This window comes from Trachurus japonicus, chromosome 6 (assembly GCF_045865225.1).
Source record: "Trachurus japonicus isolate A0001 chromosome 6, Traja_1.0".
In the NCBI taxonomy this organism is placed as follows: domain Eukaryota; kingdom Metazoa; phylum Chordata; class Actinopteri; order Carangiformes; family Carangidae; genus Trachurus; species Trachurus japonicus.
Genome location: NC_140912.1, coordinates 15,161,914 through 15,175,208, shown reverse-complemented (window position 1 = coordinate 15,175,208; position 13,295 = coordinate 15,161,914). Strand labels below are relative to the sequence as shown.

Genomic DNA, 13,295 nt, shown 5'->3' with positions numbered 1-13,295 from the left:
TGATCGCCCGCTTGTGTGTGACTGTGAGAGTGTGTTATGTGTGTGTGTGCGCATTTCCCGACGGCCGTCTCCACTGTTACCTCTATTCCCCAGTCAAACTTTGAAAGCGTGCACTCGCAGAGCATGTGCCATGGGGACAGCGGGATGTAGACCTGACCACATGCAGTCTTAAAGGCGCAGGGGCCAACTCTTCCCCGGCGTGTTAACCAACCCGAGCTAGGTCGGCTTCGCTCTCCAGGTGTAGTGGTTAGGAGGTGTTTCAGACTGCGGTACACACACACACACAACACGGGCAGACAGGTGGAGTGGGCAGGTTTGCATCTGCATCCACATTTGCAGTGATCCGGTGGAGACTGTGTGCTCTGATACAGCCCCACATCCAAAATAGAGGTCAGAGCCTCTAAAGACAGTCAGAGAGCCCACTTTGCATCTTTTTGTTGTTGTGAAAAAGCAACTTAAATATTATAATATTGTCCATTTTACTCCAGCTCTGGTTACTGGTTAAGATTTTACATAACAAAACAAAACATAATGACATTGTTAAAGATGAAAGCAGTGGGCCCCATCTCTCTCTCTCTCTCTTTCTGTCTCTCGGGGCTTGTGGCTCCACTGTGCGGTTTGAGCCCCTTGTTTCAATTCAGATGGATTTTCCTCTCTCCACTTCTTTCTTCTTTCAAAGATGTAAAGTCATTATTTCACAAAAAAGGGAAAGATCAGAGAGGAGTCAGAAAAATGAATATTAATGTGCCCACAGCAGAACTCTGTGGTTTCATCCTTCCAACAGCTCATATTTATTTAGTGACCCTCAGAGAGGGTCTGACCGCCTGGTACCATGGTACTCATCAAATTTAATGAAAAGTACTTAAAATCAGCTCCACCGACAGTTATGATTGTAAAATACTACACACTGATGCACGGTGTTAATGGTCATGTGTAATGACGTTATAGTCACAGAGGCTGTTTGATTGCAGTCATTTATTGCACATATTCATTCCTCTGTACAGGGAAGGAGGCAATATGTGTATTATATTTATGAGTGGTGATTTATTTTAAGATGGTACAAACATTCAACTGTACTGCAGATTTTAATGGTTTAAGGTCAAAGGTCAGGGTCACAATGACCTCACAAAAACACAATTTTGGCCATGTGAATGTTAGTCTTAAAAATTATGTACCAAATTATAAGATGATTAGATTTTGTTCAGAGGTCAAGGATGTGGCAATTATATTAATACAAAATACACAATTTTACACAAATAGCTAATATTCTGTGATTCTGGATAAACATGGATATAACCTGAAACTTGCAACAGTAATTTTACATTTTTGTTTTTGATACTTTTCCTTAAATAAAAGGCAGAGTAGCTGTAAACCGTGCAGTTGAACCAAGGAGCAGTTTGCTGGTCACTTCCAGGTTTGTACCTGTTGCAGTGTGATTTGTTAACTTCAGTTATTGGGGCAAAGTCTAACGTGAAAGTAATTCACTTTTCTTTTGTCCATTTTGACCTGTTTACATTTCTCAGCTCTTTTGCATTGCTAAGGGAACTACTTTTTTCATATACAAAGCAGCAGGACTGCTGTTCTTGGAAAAAGAAATGTATCGGGTCATATATATGTTTGTATTACTGTTACCACCACTGTGTCTGCTGCTGTGCCTTTGAGTTTATTCAGAAGAAGCTAACTGTGCATGTTTGGTATTTCTTGCGGTTTGCTGCTATAGGCTACACCTTTAGCAGATAAAATGTAGTAAAATAAAGCGTCAATGCACATAAAACCTGTCTTTGCAGTCATTTACAGTTTAAATTATTCATTACTTTCTTCATTAGCATCATCACCATCTCTCAGATCTTCCCCTTGGTCTTTCTCAGCTTTGTGGACACTGTAGCTATTAATCTATTGTACTGTGCTAGACTATGGTGTTTAATTGCAAATGCAGTATTAATTGGCCAAAGCAATTCGAAAGTGTAATCTCTGTTTTTTAAATATCATGCATACATTATCCACACAATAGACATGAATAAAGGGCAAATTTACATAAAGTGAAAAGTGCAGCTGGAGCCTTGAGAGAGAGTGCACACAATGACGGGAATCATCATAATCATATTTACTCTGGTGATGATGTCTAACACAATCTAATGCTGATTCATGATTTAAAACTGTGTGCGCTGCATTTTATATACAGTAGTAACACTTACAGCATTTTCTTAAATCTCCAATGCATCTCCTATTTGCATTCATCCACATTTTGTGATGTTAGTGTTGGAAAAATCTGCATTCAGACACGAGAATCTAAATGTCAGCAGTCTGAGGTCAGTAACTCCATCAGCTTCATACACAACCCGCCCCTCAATATAAGTCAAAATCCTGCGCTGAGGATTTATTGCTTTATTTCTTCTGCGGGAAATGTTGTGTAACAGTCCGTCTTACTGAGGCCTCCATTAGGCTAATTGATGCCTCTTGATTAAAAGAGAAAACTGTTGCCTGCAGCAGCTTCTATTTTGAGGTTGGTGGCTTTTGTCTGTCTGTGTGTGGACGTGTGTTTGTGTGTTTGTGTGTGTGTGTTGACTTTCAACAAGGACACTTTCCTGGTGACTCGCTGTTGTATCTTGTGTTTCTTTTATGTGACAAGCATCTCGAGTCAGTTGCGTATCAGAGTATTGTTAACTGATGCTGCTGATACTGCCGCTGTTGTCAAGCACAGGCTTTCTTTGCTTTGTTGAAGATGTCATCGTGTTATTATCAGACTTTACGACCATCTAACAGAAATAAGCAGAAACACATACTGTATACACACATTGTCATTTCTAAAAGTATGTATCTCACTTTCACATGAGCTTAAATAAATGTTATCAATCATGACATGTTTCTTTATAAAGAGGTTCGTCTGCAGCTTTTTGCACTTGCACTAGAAAAAGATATGGTTATTTTTGGGCTTGTTTTTGAACTGCATGGGGGGTGTAGGCTCCATCTTGGTCATTTCTTTGATTTATTTGATTTCAAGCACAGCTCAGTCTCCAAACTCGCAGCACATAAATTGTGCAGTGTGTAAAAAAAAAAGAGAAAGACGCAACTACACGGCATAAACCAGCCAAAACAAACTGCCCTTTGACTCAGTGCTGCAGCCACAGGCTCGTGTCAGCCGTTAATTGGGTGTGTGCAGGTGTGACAGTCTCTTTGTTGACACCTGCAGCGTGACCTTTCGGAGCATTTCAGGGATGTGACTGCTGGCTGCAAAGAAATGCCACCTATTATTCCCCACTGTTCGCTCTAATTCAAATGATTGCTCCTGTGGTTAGAACAATTGTCAAAACTGGCACTTAAAAAAGGAGCACGTTCAGATTTCCCATCATGAACAACAGCAACACTTCACACATGAGACTAGCGTTCTGTCTTTAAAGGATGGAGTTTCATTGGATCCAACATTTCTTGAGCTACTACAAACCTCGAGTCGAGATATCTCAGCCTCCACTCACCATCTGCCAAGGTAGAGGCTGAAAACAAATGGGGAATACTCTTTTAATCCACTTAATGTTTCAGAGAGCTGCTGCTTATGGCTTTTATAGTAACTCAGGGAAGAACATTACTCTTGAAAATGAAAATTTGTCTGGTTGTATCTTGGCTGCTTTGTATACATCATACAGCGGTTTGAATTTAGGGTGAATTTACAGTTTTGTCCTCCCTCGCTCAGCAGTGTTAGAGAATATACGACATGTCAAACACCAGCCTGGTTTACTTTCAATGAAAGTTCTATAACTTTTTATAACATAATAAAAAGTGAAGTAGAAAAGTAGAAGTCTGAACAAAGAGAGGGATCCATGTCGCACATTGTTTGAGACGAGAATGTGTTATTTGCACAATATTTGCTCAGACATCACATTGTGCAGCTGCTCAATTTCCGAGTGGCTCCTTTGTACTTGTTAATAGAAGGTGACTGTTAAACCTGGGGCACTAAAAAGCTGCTGTTGCAAATCAAAATAAAAGACGGCTTCACACTCGCACGGTCCATTAATTTTTCCAATTCAATGCCTCACATCTCACTAAACGAGCCCTTGGTACAATATTGAGAATGTGGGATGAGCCTGAACAGAAGTCGGTGGTTGAAAACGTCCGACTACTCACTTTATGGTGCTTCAGTACTTTAACAAGAATGTTCAAAGGTTAGAGAGAATATGATGTAAAATAATAAAGGTATATCAAAGTAAGTATTGCTCAGGTATAATTTTCATATCACTGATAGGAATATAGTACTTGATGATATATGATTTGTATATGACGCATATAGGACATGATGTGACGTGTACTTTGATGGTTAAATACAATTTGTTGTACTGTTTACATAATTAGGTTGATAGAAATATGCCTAATTTATTCAGTGCCTTGCAGCTCATTAGTAATGATAGAGAATAGTTAATAAAAGTAATAATGTGACTGTGTTATGCTTCAGTTTCATGCACAACATTGTTTGTGTTAAATGTTGTATTTCATTGGATTTTTGTGTCTTTGTTTTCATTGATCTTTTCACTTGTAAATTTATTGACAATTGTGTTTCAGCTCTCTATACTGACAAAGTCGTTAAAAAGAAAGGCAAAAACATTTAGCTTCAGTTTATTTTCTGAAAAATAATTTATTTCCAGAGTAAAATAAATGATATGTTGCCATACAAAAAGTGTAAGAAAAGGGACTATGTCAAAACTGTAACTGCAGAGAGATCAGTAGAGTAGCAGGTCGTATGTGCAGAGTCACGTCAAAGAGTTCTTCAAAAGCACGACCAGGAATAAATTGTTGTTCACTTAGTTTGACCTTGAACACATCCTCCTGTAGCATTTCTGACACCTTTATCCCAAATATTACAGGCCTAGCTTGAAGACACAGATTGTGTATTTTTTCCCCCAGTTGTGCAACATACTACTTTCATCGCTATGAATTGTCCCCAATCTTTTGTGACCTCAGACACACACTTCTCAGACAATTAGATTATATGTAATTTAAATTCTCCTCTCAAACACACTCTAATAAAACATTCTGGGCTTATTGAAATAAATATATTACTCCTAATCTTCTTTTTTTTTTTTTTACTTGAATGTCAAAACACATAAAAATATTACTCTTGATTTTCTCCTTTGCTCTTCAACTAAGTGCAAAAGTCAAAAAAAAAAAGAAAGAAAGAAAGAAATTAACATTCTTAATTGAATAATCCCTTATTAAGACATATTAGGCTGAATAAACTCTGCAGATGTAAAAAACAAACAAACATGGAAATGACACAAACTGCTACCATGTAAAACAAACCTGCAGTCTGACACAAGACTAGTAATAAACATGGACGTATCAGATATGAATTGCACATTTGCACCTATGAGACGAGACTTCACAGTCAAGTCTTAGCAGTATCAAAAACAGTGTCTATCATCCAGCAAGAGAACAAGAAACTGAACAGTGCATGATGACATGAGACCACTATCTTTTTCTCTTTCTAGTCATTAAACTCAATTTCCTGACAGTTAAAACGTCTAATAGGCCACTATAATAACCCAGTCAGTGTTTCTGTTCTCTTTTTATAACAAACCTTCCTGCATCAAAAAAAAAAAAGCATTAAAGTGATGAACTATTAGTTTGTAAACACTTGGCAACTTTTAAATATGAATAACTGAAGAACCACCCAAACGTTTTTTTTCTTTTTAAATCATAAAAATCTCATTTTCGAGAGTGACGGACAGAACACGCTGAGTGCACTGAGTGAAAGGAAACTGTCATTTGTCACACAGATCACTGGGATCATGACAGACCTAAAACAATATGGCAACTATAGTTGTAGTAGCATCATGTCCACTCCTCTAATAATCAACTAGGATTGAGCCAGGCAGTACTGTAGAGGTCTTCTACCACCAAGTCAACACAGGAATTCACCGGCAAACACTGGACAACACCTCGCTGATAACGTAAACGCCTAAAAATGGACCCTTTGAAAAGTTTACCATAGTGAAGAGGAGCGCTGCGTCTCCTTTGACCTGAACAGGCTGTTCAAATAGATCGCCTTTATCAAAAAAACACTTTGTTTCATCCAGAAAAGACGAATAAAACCATAAAATATTAATCCTTTGAGAGAATAGTGAATGTCCCACTTTGTCCTTTTCTTGCTTTCTGAACTATAAAACCGACTCCATATTTTCACAAAACTCGTGGTCCTCTAGGTTGTATATAAACTTTGTCCTGTCCACTAGTTTGGGGCCTTCTGTGAGAGAGGGGTAAAACTCGGTCGGCGTCAAGAAGGCCTCGTGACTTTTGATGTACTTCTTGTAGTTCCTGCGTAAGCAATACCAGGTGGTGGTGTAGAGGAGGAAGGCGATGCCCTTCAGAACAATGGCGAGGCTCACGTACAGGTGTCTGTAAGCTACGTTGTCATACAGCAAGCAGGCTCCCCTGTCGCCGCAGTCTGTGCTCCAGAAAAGGCAAGTGGAGTCAATCCCAGCACCAAAGATCAGAGGAGGAGGGATGAAGCCTGTAGAACAGAGAGGACACAAACTCCATAAAAATCACTTTATGTGCAATATGGGTTAGTGCGAAATCATTAGTTTGACATTTTGGGATTATTTCATTACTTTACCCAAACACATTATACTTGTGCCGACAGTCGGACTATCTTTATCACTTCTCTTCTTCAATTCTTCTTCAAACCTGCTCATCAGACTTGACCTCAAGACTTTTTCACTCTCTGATCTTGTCTCATTTGTCATTTCTTTCCATCTTTATAAATGGAATTACTAGAGGATTTTAAGACTTAAATATCTCTTCAGTGGCCGATATTAAACCGCAGATCACAGATTCACCATGTGCTTTTGTTTAGGTAAAGATTACACTATTACACACATATTTTAAGGCTTTAATGTTCAAATTAGTGCAGTGGTGCAGTGGTGCAGTGGTTGGCACTGTTTATGTTGTGAGTGTCAGTGCATGTTCTCCCTGTGCCTGTGTGGGTTCTTTCCAGATTCTCTGGCTTCATCCCACAGTCCAAACACGCGCACATTAGGGAAAATGGCGACTCTGAAGTGCCCACAGGTGTGAATGCCAGTGTGTGAGTGGTTGTTTGTATCTGTGTGTCGGCCCAGTGTCAGCTAGGACTGACCCCAGCAGCCCCCCGTGACCGTATACACTGATCAGGCGTACCATTATGACCACCTGCCTAATATTGTGTTGCCGAATACACAACAAACTACGATGCACTGTGTATTCTGACACCTTTCTATCAGAAGCAGCACAAACTTCTTCAGCTTTATGAGCAACAAAATATTCACTCGCTGCCTAATATACCCCCGCCCCCACTAACAGGTGCCATGATGAAGTGTTATTCACTGTTCAGGGTTCCCACTCTTTTCTTGAAATTGTTTTCCAGGACATTTTCAACTGCTACAGTCTGACAGACATTAGTTTTTATGCCATACACTGATTCATCCCCTGTCCCATTCATGCTTTGAAGTGTTATTTTCGACAATGGTACCTTATTTTGTAAATTTAATCAGTTTGTTTCTATGTTTATTCCTCTCTCTCATTCTCTCTCCCAGAAATCTGATTTAAAAATGTGCAGTCTATTGCTCTAATTTATGAAATAATATCTTAAATGCTTAGAAATTATGACACATTTATCATAGAACAGCACAAACATGTTTTTTTTTTTTGGAAACAAAATCCTTAGAAGGGTCTGAAAAAGTCAAATAGAGCTCTGGTAGCCATGATAAATCATTTTCCAGGACAACTCAAGCTTTTCCACTTTTTTTCTAATTTTTCATGTGTTTTCCATTACTGGAAAATTGGTGAACCATTTTCCAGATTTTCCAGGACGCGTGGGAACCCTGCCGTTATTTACTTACTTACTTGTTATAACGTTGTGCCTGATTGGTGTATGTGGTAGCTAATGGCTAATGGCTAATGGTGTTTGAAATCATATAAAATCATAGAGGAATAGTTAGGGACATTTTGGGATATATGTTAATTAGATTGTTTACCCGTCGTTAGATGATACATTTTATACCACCCTGATGTCAAGATGTTAAATATGAAGCCACATAGCTTGGACAAAAAGGGTAGCAGAAAATAGCAGAAAAATTATAGGGTCTGCGTCCTAATAGTTCACGTCCAAACCCCCACCAGAACCTGTCTGTCTGTCATTCTATCTCATATTTGACATTGTCAAAACATTTCCCAATTTCACGGGAAACTTACAAAGGAATATCAGCCCATGTCTCTTTATGTACAGTGTGCTTCTTGATTACTTCTTAATTAATTTACCGCTCTCACCTCTATTTGTTTTTCCACCGTCATCAACTAATGCTGTATGGTTCTTTATTTGTTCTCTGTGTGAAAAGAGATTAAACAGTTCTTACCGAGGAGTCTGAGCAAAAGAAACAACACTCCAAGTGCGTATGACTTCAGTTCGGGGCTCACGGTCCTTCAAGAGAAGCAGACAGAAGAAATGACAGTGTTTACGTTTCAAATTTGTCGAAAACCCGTACACGCACTCTCCCACAAACACTGCCCTCTCACATGTTTCCATCCACAAAATCTACCTGATCAGGATGATGACAGATGGAGTCTGGGCCATGGCTCCGACCAGGCTGCAGACACAGATCACGCACAGGAAGATGAGGAAAGCCCGCTGGCAGCCCGGCGTCTGACATTTCCCTGGGATCGCTGTGGCGGATTCGTTGTCGGAGGATATACAAGAACATCCGCTCAGGTTCTGTGAGAGAAGTTACAGGGGACACACGTTAGATCTGACACACACTTATAAATAGTCTGGTGGTTAACACAGTGGAACTAAACGATTCACATGAAATTAAAAGGACAGGTAAAACTGATGCAGTGAGACAGCAGCAATAGTGAGATGCTGAGAGCATCAGAATCATTTAAGTGCCCAGCCACTGCAAAGCTGGCGACAGCACTATGAGATACTGGGAGTTGTTTTCACTCTGCATCATCTCTAATTAAAATTCTCCTGCAGTACAATCACGTTGATAACTATCCTGTGCCTGCAGAAACCGAGACTCCGTTCTCAGATCGTTCACTGATCACAAAGTAATTGTAGGGCAGAAGACCTGTGAGATAGAGCTGGATGCGGTCTGGGCGCTTCCTGTTCGCGTGCAGCCGGCGAAGCAGGCCGACAGGTAGGTGACGTTATTGGAGCCGCACACAGGGCTGATGGAGGAGGTGAAGCAGTTGCAGTTACTGATACACTGAGCTTCTGGTTGCGAGCCCTTCACCAGTGACCTGAATGGAAACACACACACACACACACACACACACACCTGGTTATTCCCTGCTCACTGTACGTAGCAACTATATCTATATCTGTACGAGACAGAAAACAAAATTGAGGAAACACTCTCAGCCCTTTATCAGTGACACTACGGGTCTGTGGTCTCCCACTTTTAACATCTCCATGGAAACTGCACTGTACAGCTGCACCTGGGTTCAGGCGAACAAATCGAAAAGTCTCTATTTCTACACCAGCACCTTTTTTTAAACAAACAAACATTTTTTCTCCTATTTCATTTTGTGCACTTTTGTACATTTTATTTTTAAATGTTGTTCTAATCTATCTCAGCTGCTTTTTCCTGAAACCTTTCAGTGATTTCAGTTCTGAACGACAGTTTACAGTGATCTATCTTCTCTAGACATGTACCAAACTATTATAACGGATAAAATGTCCATTTTCATAATAATTTTTGCTCTAAAACTCTGAAATCAGACTGGTGATTGGTTCAATGAAGTCTATTTATTTTAAGTGTGTGCTACATTCAGGAACATGAGGCAACTTTCTGCATACAAAAAATGGATAGTTTTTATGTCCCCATGACATGACACAAAGTTGTCTGGATAAAAAGTAAGTCCACTGTACAACAATGACGGACAAGTCCTCTAACCTTGGCAGCAGTGTTACTTTTCTCTGCTTTACTGCTGTTTAACTGCTCATATTTATATATTAGGATAACTAATAAATATAAATATTAACAATGCATATTTATTTCACGTCCTCGGGCATTAAACACACTTAAATCCCCAAATGTACACAACAATAACATTTTACATCATCTACCCATTATCATATTCAGTTTATCTCTGTCGGCTGAGTTGGTTTTTGACTCCCTTGACTTCCTTTTCTGCTGAGGCTACAAGGTTATTTATTACGAAGCTTTGTCACGAACCTGTTGTATCTGGGACTTTTTGAAACCACACAACTTTGCGATTAACATGCTACCAAGTCATTTCAACTATTTCGATCTGACTTTGATCAGATTTAAGCCAGATAAAAGTGACTGCGTTCACCACAATGTTTTTTTAAATGAAGAAATGTGCACTTGACCTTTTGCATAGTCGTACTATCACCACTCTACCCAGTTTAATCTATCTGAAAAAAAGCATAACTTTGGCATAGTAGAAATATTTTGTTCTGCTCTGCTCTTCTGTTTATCATCTCGAAACAGCTACACTTTTATCTTGATTGACGTCTCCTGGCCTGACCTGTATTCAGTGGTAAACAAACATGGCTGCCATGTACTAAAGTTCTCTCTCTTACTCGTTGGGGTATTGGACCGTCACTCCTGCGACGGGACCCGTGTCGCAGCCCAGGAAGAGGAAGGAGACGTAGCAGGCAGTGGATATCAGGTTGACCAACATGGCCATGCGGATGGCTCCGAGCGCCGACAGGTTCAGCTTCTTTACCAGCAAACCGCCCATGAAGATCCCCAGACACGCACACGGAATAGCTGTCATACCTTCAAAAGAAAAAAACAAACAAACAGTTGATTACAGTGTACTCAGGTGTGTGACCATGTCTGAGTGTTTGCGGCTCTGAATACAAACCTAACAGCTGGTTTGCTGATGTGGTGGTGAGGTTAAACTGCTGCTCCAGGTATTTGCCCAGAAAAGCAGCGAAGCCGGCCACGACGGCGATCTCCATACAGGCGGCCAGGATGATGCAGGTGAACACTGGGTTCGACAGGAGGTGCTTGGTCACCTTGGGGATCACTAGACATAAAGATATAAATAAGGATGAGCGAGACGGACAGGACTCTCTCGTGGCCGATGAAATCTCAGTGGAGAGCTTTCAAATCTTTTCTTCATCGGTGCTAATTCCAGCGACTGAAAACTAGTTTAGGATCATGAAGTAGCTTATATAACGGCAAATTTTCATTATGTTGAGTGCTTCTACTTTTAAAACATGTGAGCAGCTCCCGTGGTCAAACAAACTGCAGATCAAGTCTATTTACTCAAGTACAAACACTTCTCAGGTACTTTACCTGAGCCCCTCCCTTTGATACTACTGCACATATTTACTCTAACAGGAAACACTTTTTTTTTACTACATTTCTTTTTTTCTTTTCTTTTTTACAGCGGGCTGGTTGGAGGTTGTGACAAATGTGACAAGCCAATAAAATATTAAGCAATTTCATGAATTAAATTGTTAAATGTTATAAACACATGGTAAAAAGTGGCATAATTGAAAGGTAGCTTATTTACTACAGTAAATGTATAAGGATAGTATAATGTATAATAGTGAGGTAACATATGTGAGGCTTACTACAGAATTATTACCTGTGCTGAAGTATTTTTAGCTGTTACCAAATTAAATCAGCTTAATACTTCTTCCTGTTACATTAATAAATATATGGCATGTATTGCACATTTAACTAAGGGGGCCCCTTGCATTGAAACATTGCAGGGCCACATTGGATGTGTGTGCTCACCCCTGAGTTGCTGACAGCAGGTGGGGCTGTTGGCAGGCTCATGGTTGTGTGCAACCCCATTGCTGGGCTTTGGAGTCTCGTAGTCTTGACTCATAGAGGGAGGGAGCATAACTTGCTCGCTGTCTGCCCCCTCCTCTGCATCTTTGTTCGGCAGCGACTGTGGGAAGCCAAACATGAAGAGAGCGGAGCAAAAGAGTAAGGCACCGCACAGGAGGAAGCCTGCCCACCAGGCCCCGATCCACCGCGGGTGGTCTGGAGTGATGCCCAGCATACCTGCGGAGAGGCACAGGGGGCAGTCAATATACCACACAAACGAAAAGGGCAAGAGGAATAATGCAACTCTGGGAAAAAACGTGAAACTCACTAGTGTCAATGAAAATAGCATCCACGTAGAATTTAGTGCAGAGGGAGCCGAGGATGAAGCCGCATGCAGGCCCAAACACCAGCGTAGAGAAGAGGATTCCTGCGCAGAAAGGAAAAACAAGTTTAATATTAAGTTTGGTCTGAATTAAACATAGTATAGTATATAAGGTATAGATAGTATCTATGATATAAAATAGATGTGTAGATCGCCAACCACAACTGAACTGGATGATCTGAATAATAATATGAATACAGTAACTGTATCATGTGCAATCAATGTCATGGACGAGCAGCATTAAAATGTCCTTATGCCAGGAGATTTTAAATGTTGTGTCAATTCTTGCACATACATTGCAGACGCTTTGTTGTAATAAAAACACACAAATGCCTCAAAGTCGTTTCAGTCATTTATTACAAACACAGAGCAAAGATCAAGAAGAAGGCCCCGGTGATGTTTTAACATTCTTTGCGAGTCTTGCTTGCTTTCATGTGGCTTTTCCAGGAGGTAAGGGGCTGTAGCATGACAGCGAACAAGGAAACATTTTGGCTGTCATGAATGATCACATCAGCCAGTTAAAACCACAAGGCAAGTGTGGCAGTGGCAGCAGCTCAAACAGTGACTGTGCTTGTTATGATCACATGGCTGTGCCTTCTCACCCTCGCTGGGTAACATACCGAACAAACAGAATACCAAAAAAAAAAGAAAAAGAAAACGGCACACGCTGCGAAGAAGAAACCTGACAGCAGAAACCAGTTGTTTTGTCCCAATCTGCTCTGGCTGGGGCAGCTGGAGATAAAAAAAAAAAAAAAAAAATGTGGAGCCTGATCCAAAAATCCTCATTAGAGCGCTGTCAGCAGGGTGAGACTCTGGCACCGTGACTCAGACTGCAGGCAGATAATGAAGACTCAAAGCTCAATTTGGGAGACAAATTTCTCCCTGTCTGTTATGTCCTGTGATCCGTGGTATTATTAGACGGCAGTGTGGAGTGTTGGACTGTATCTTGGCACACAGGTGACAAACCAGATCTTGTTCTAAGTTTGAACACTCATGAATGGCGACGCTAGCCTCAAGTTACCATCAAAAATAAAATGAAATTATCCCCGCTATCGCAGCTTCCTCCTCCTCCTCCTGCTTTGGAGCATTAGTTACATCCTCTTTTACTGGCTGCAGGTTTTGGTCTGCAGCATCGC

At 40.4% G+C, this 13,295-nt stretch overlaps 1 protein-coding gene across 1 annotated transcript in view; it reads right to left on the bottom strand.

Moving 5' to 3' along the window:
* Nucleotides 1-4,604: 4,604 nt before the first annotated feature.
* slco3a1a (solute carrier organic anion transporter family member 3A1a) overlaps nucleotides 4,605-13,295 on the bottom strand; it is a 35,492-nt gene continuing 26,801 nt past the window's right edge. The window contains exons 3-10 of the mRNA XM_085779199.1: nucleotides 12,106-12,204; nucleotides 11,742-12,014; nucleotides 10,858-11,022; nucleotides 10,571-10,769; nucleotides 9,090-9,261; nucleotides 8,562-8,734; nucleotides 8,379-8,443; nucleotides 4,605-6,499 (exon numbers count right to left, since the gene is read on the bottom strand). Of these exons, the coding sequence (XP_085635325.1) occupies nucleotides 6,147-6,499; nucleotides 8,379-8,443; nucleotides 8,562-8,734; nucleotides 9,090-9,261; nucleotides 10,571-10,769; nucleotides 10,858-11,022; nucleotides 11,742-12,014; nucleotides 12,106-12,204 (1,499 nt within the window). The 3' untranslated portion in view covers nucleotides 4,605-6,146. The remainder of the gene's footprint in view (nucleotides 6,500-8,378; nucleotides 8,444-8,561; nucleotides 8,735-9,089; nucleotides 9,262-10,570; nucleotides 10,770-10,857; nucleotides 11,023-11,741; nucleotides 12,015-12,105; nucleotides 12,205-13,295) is intronic.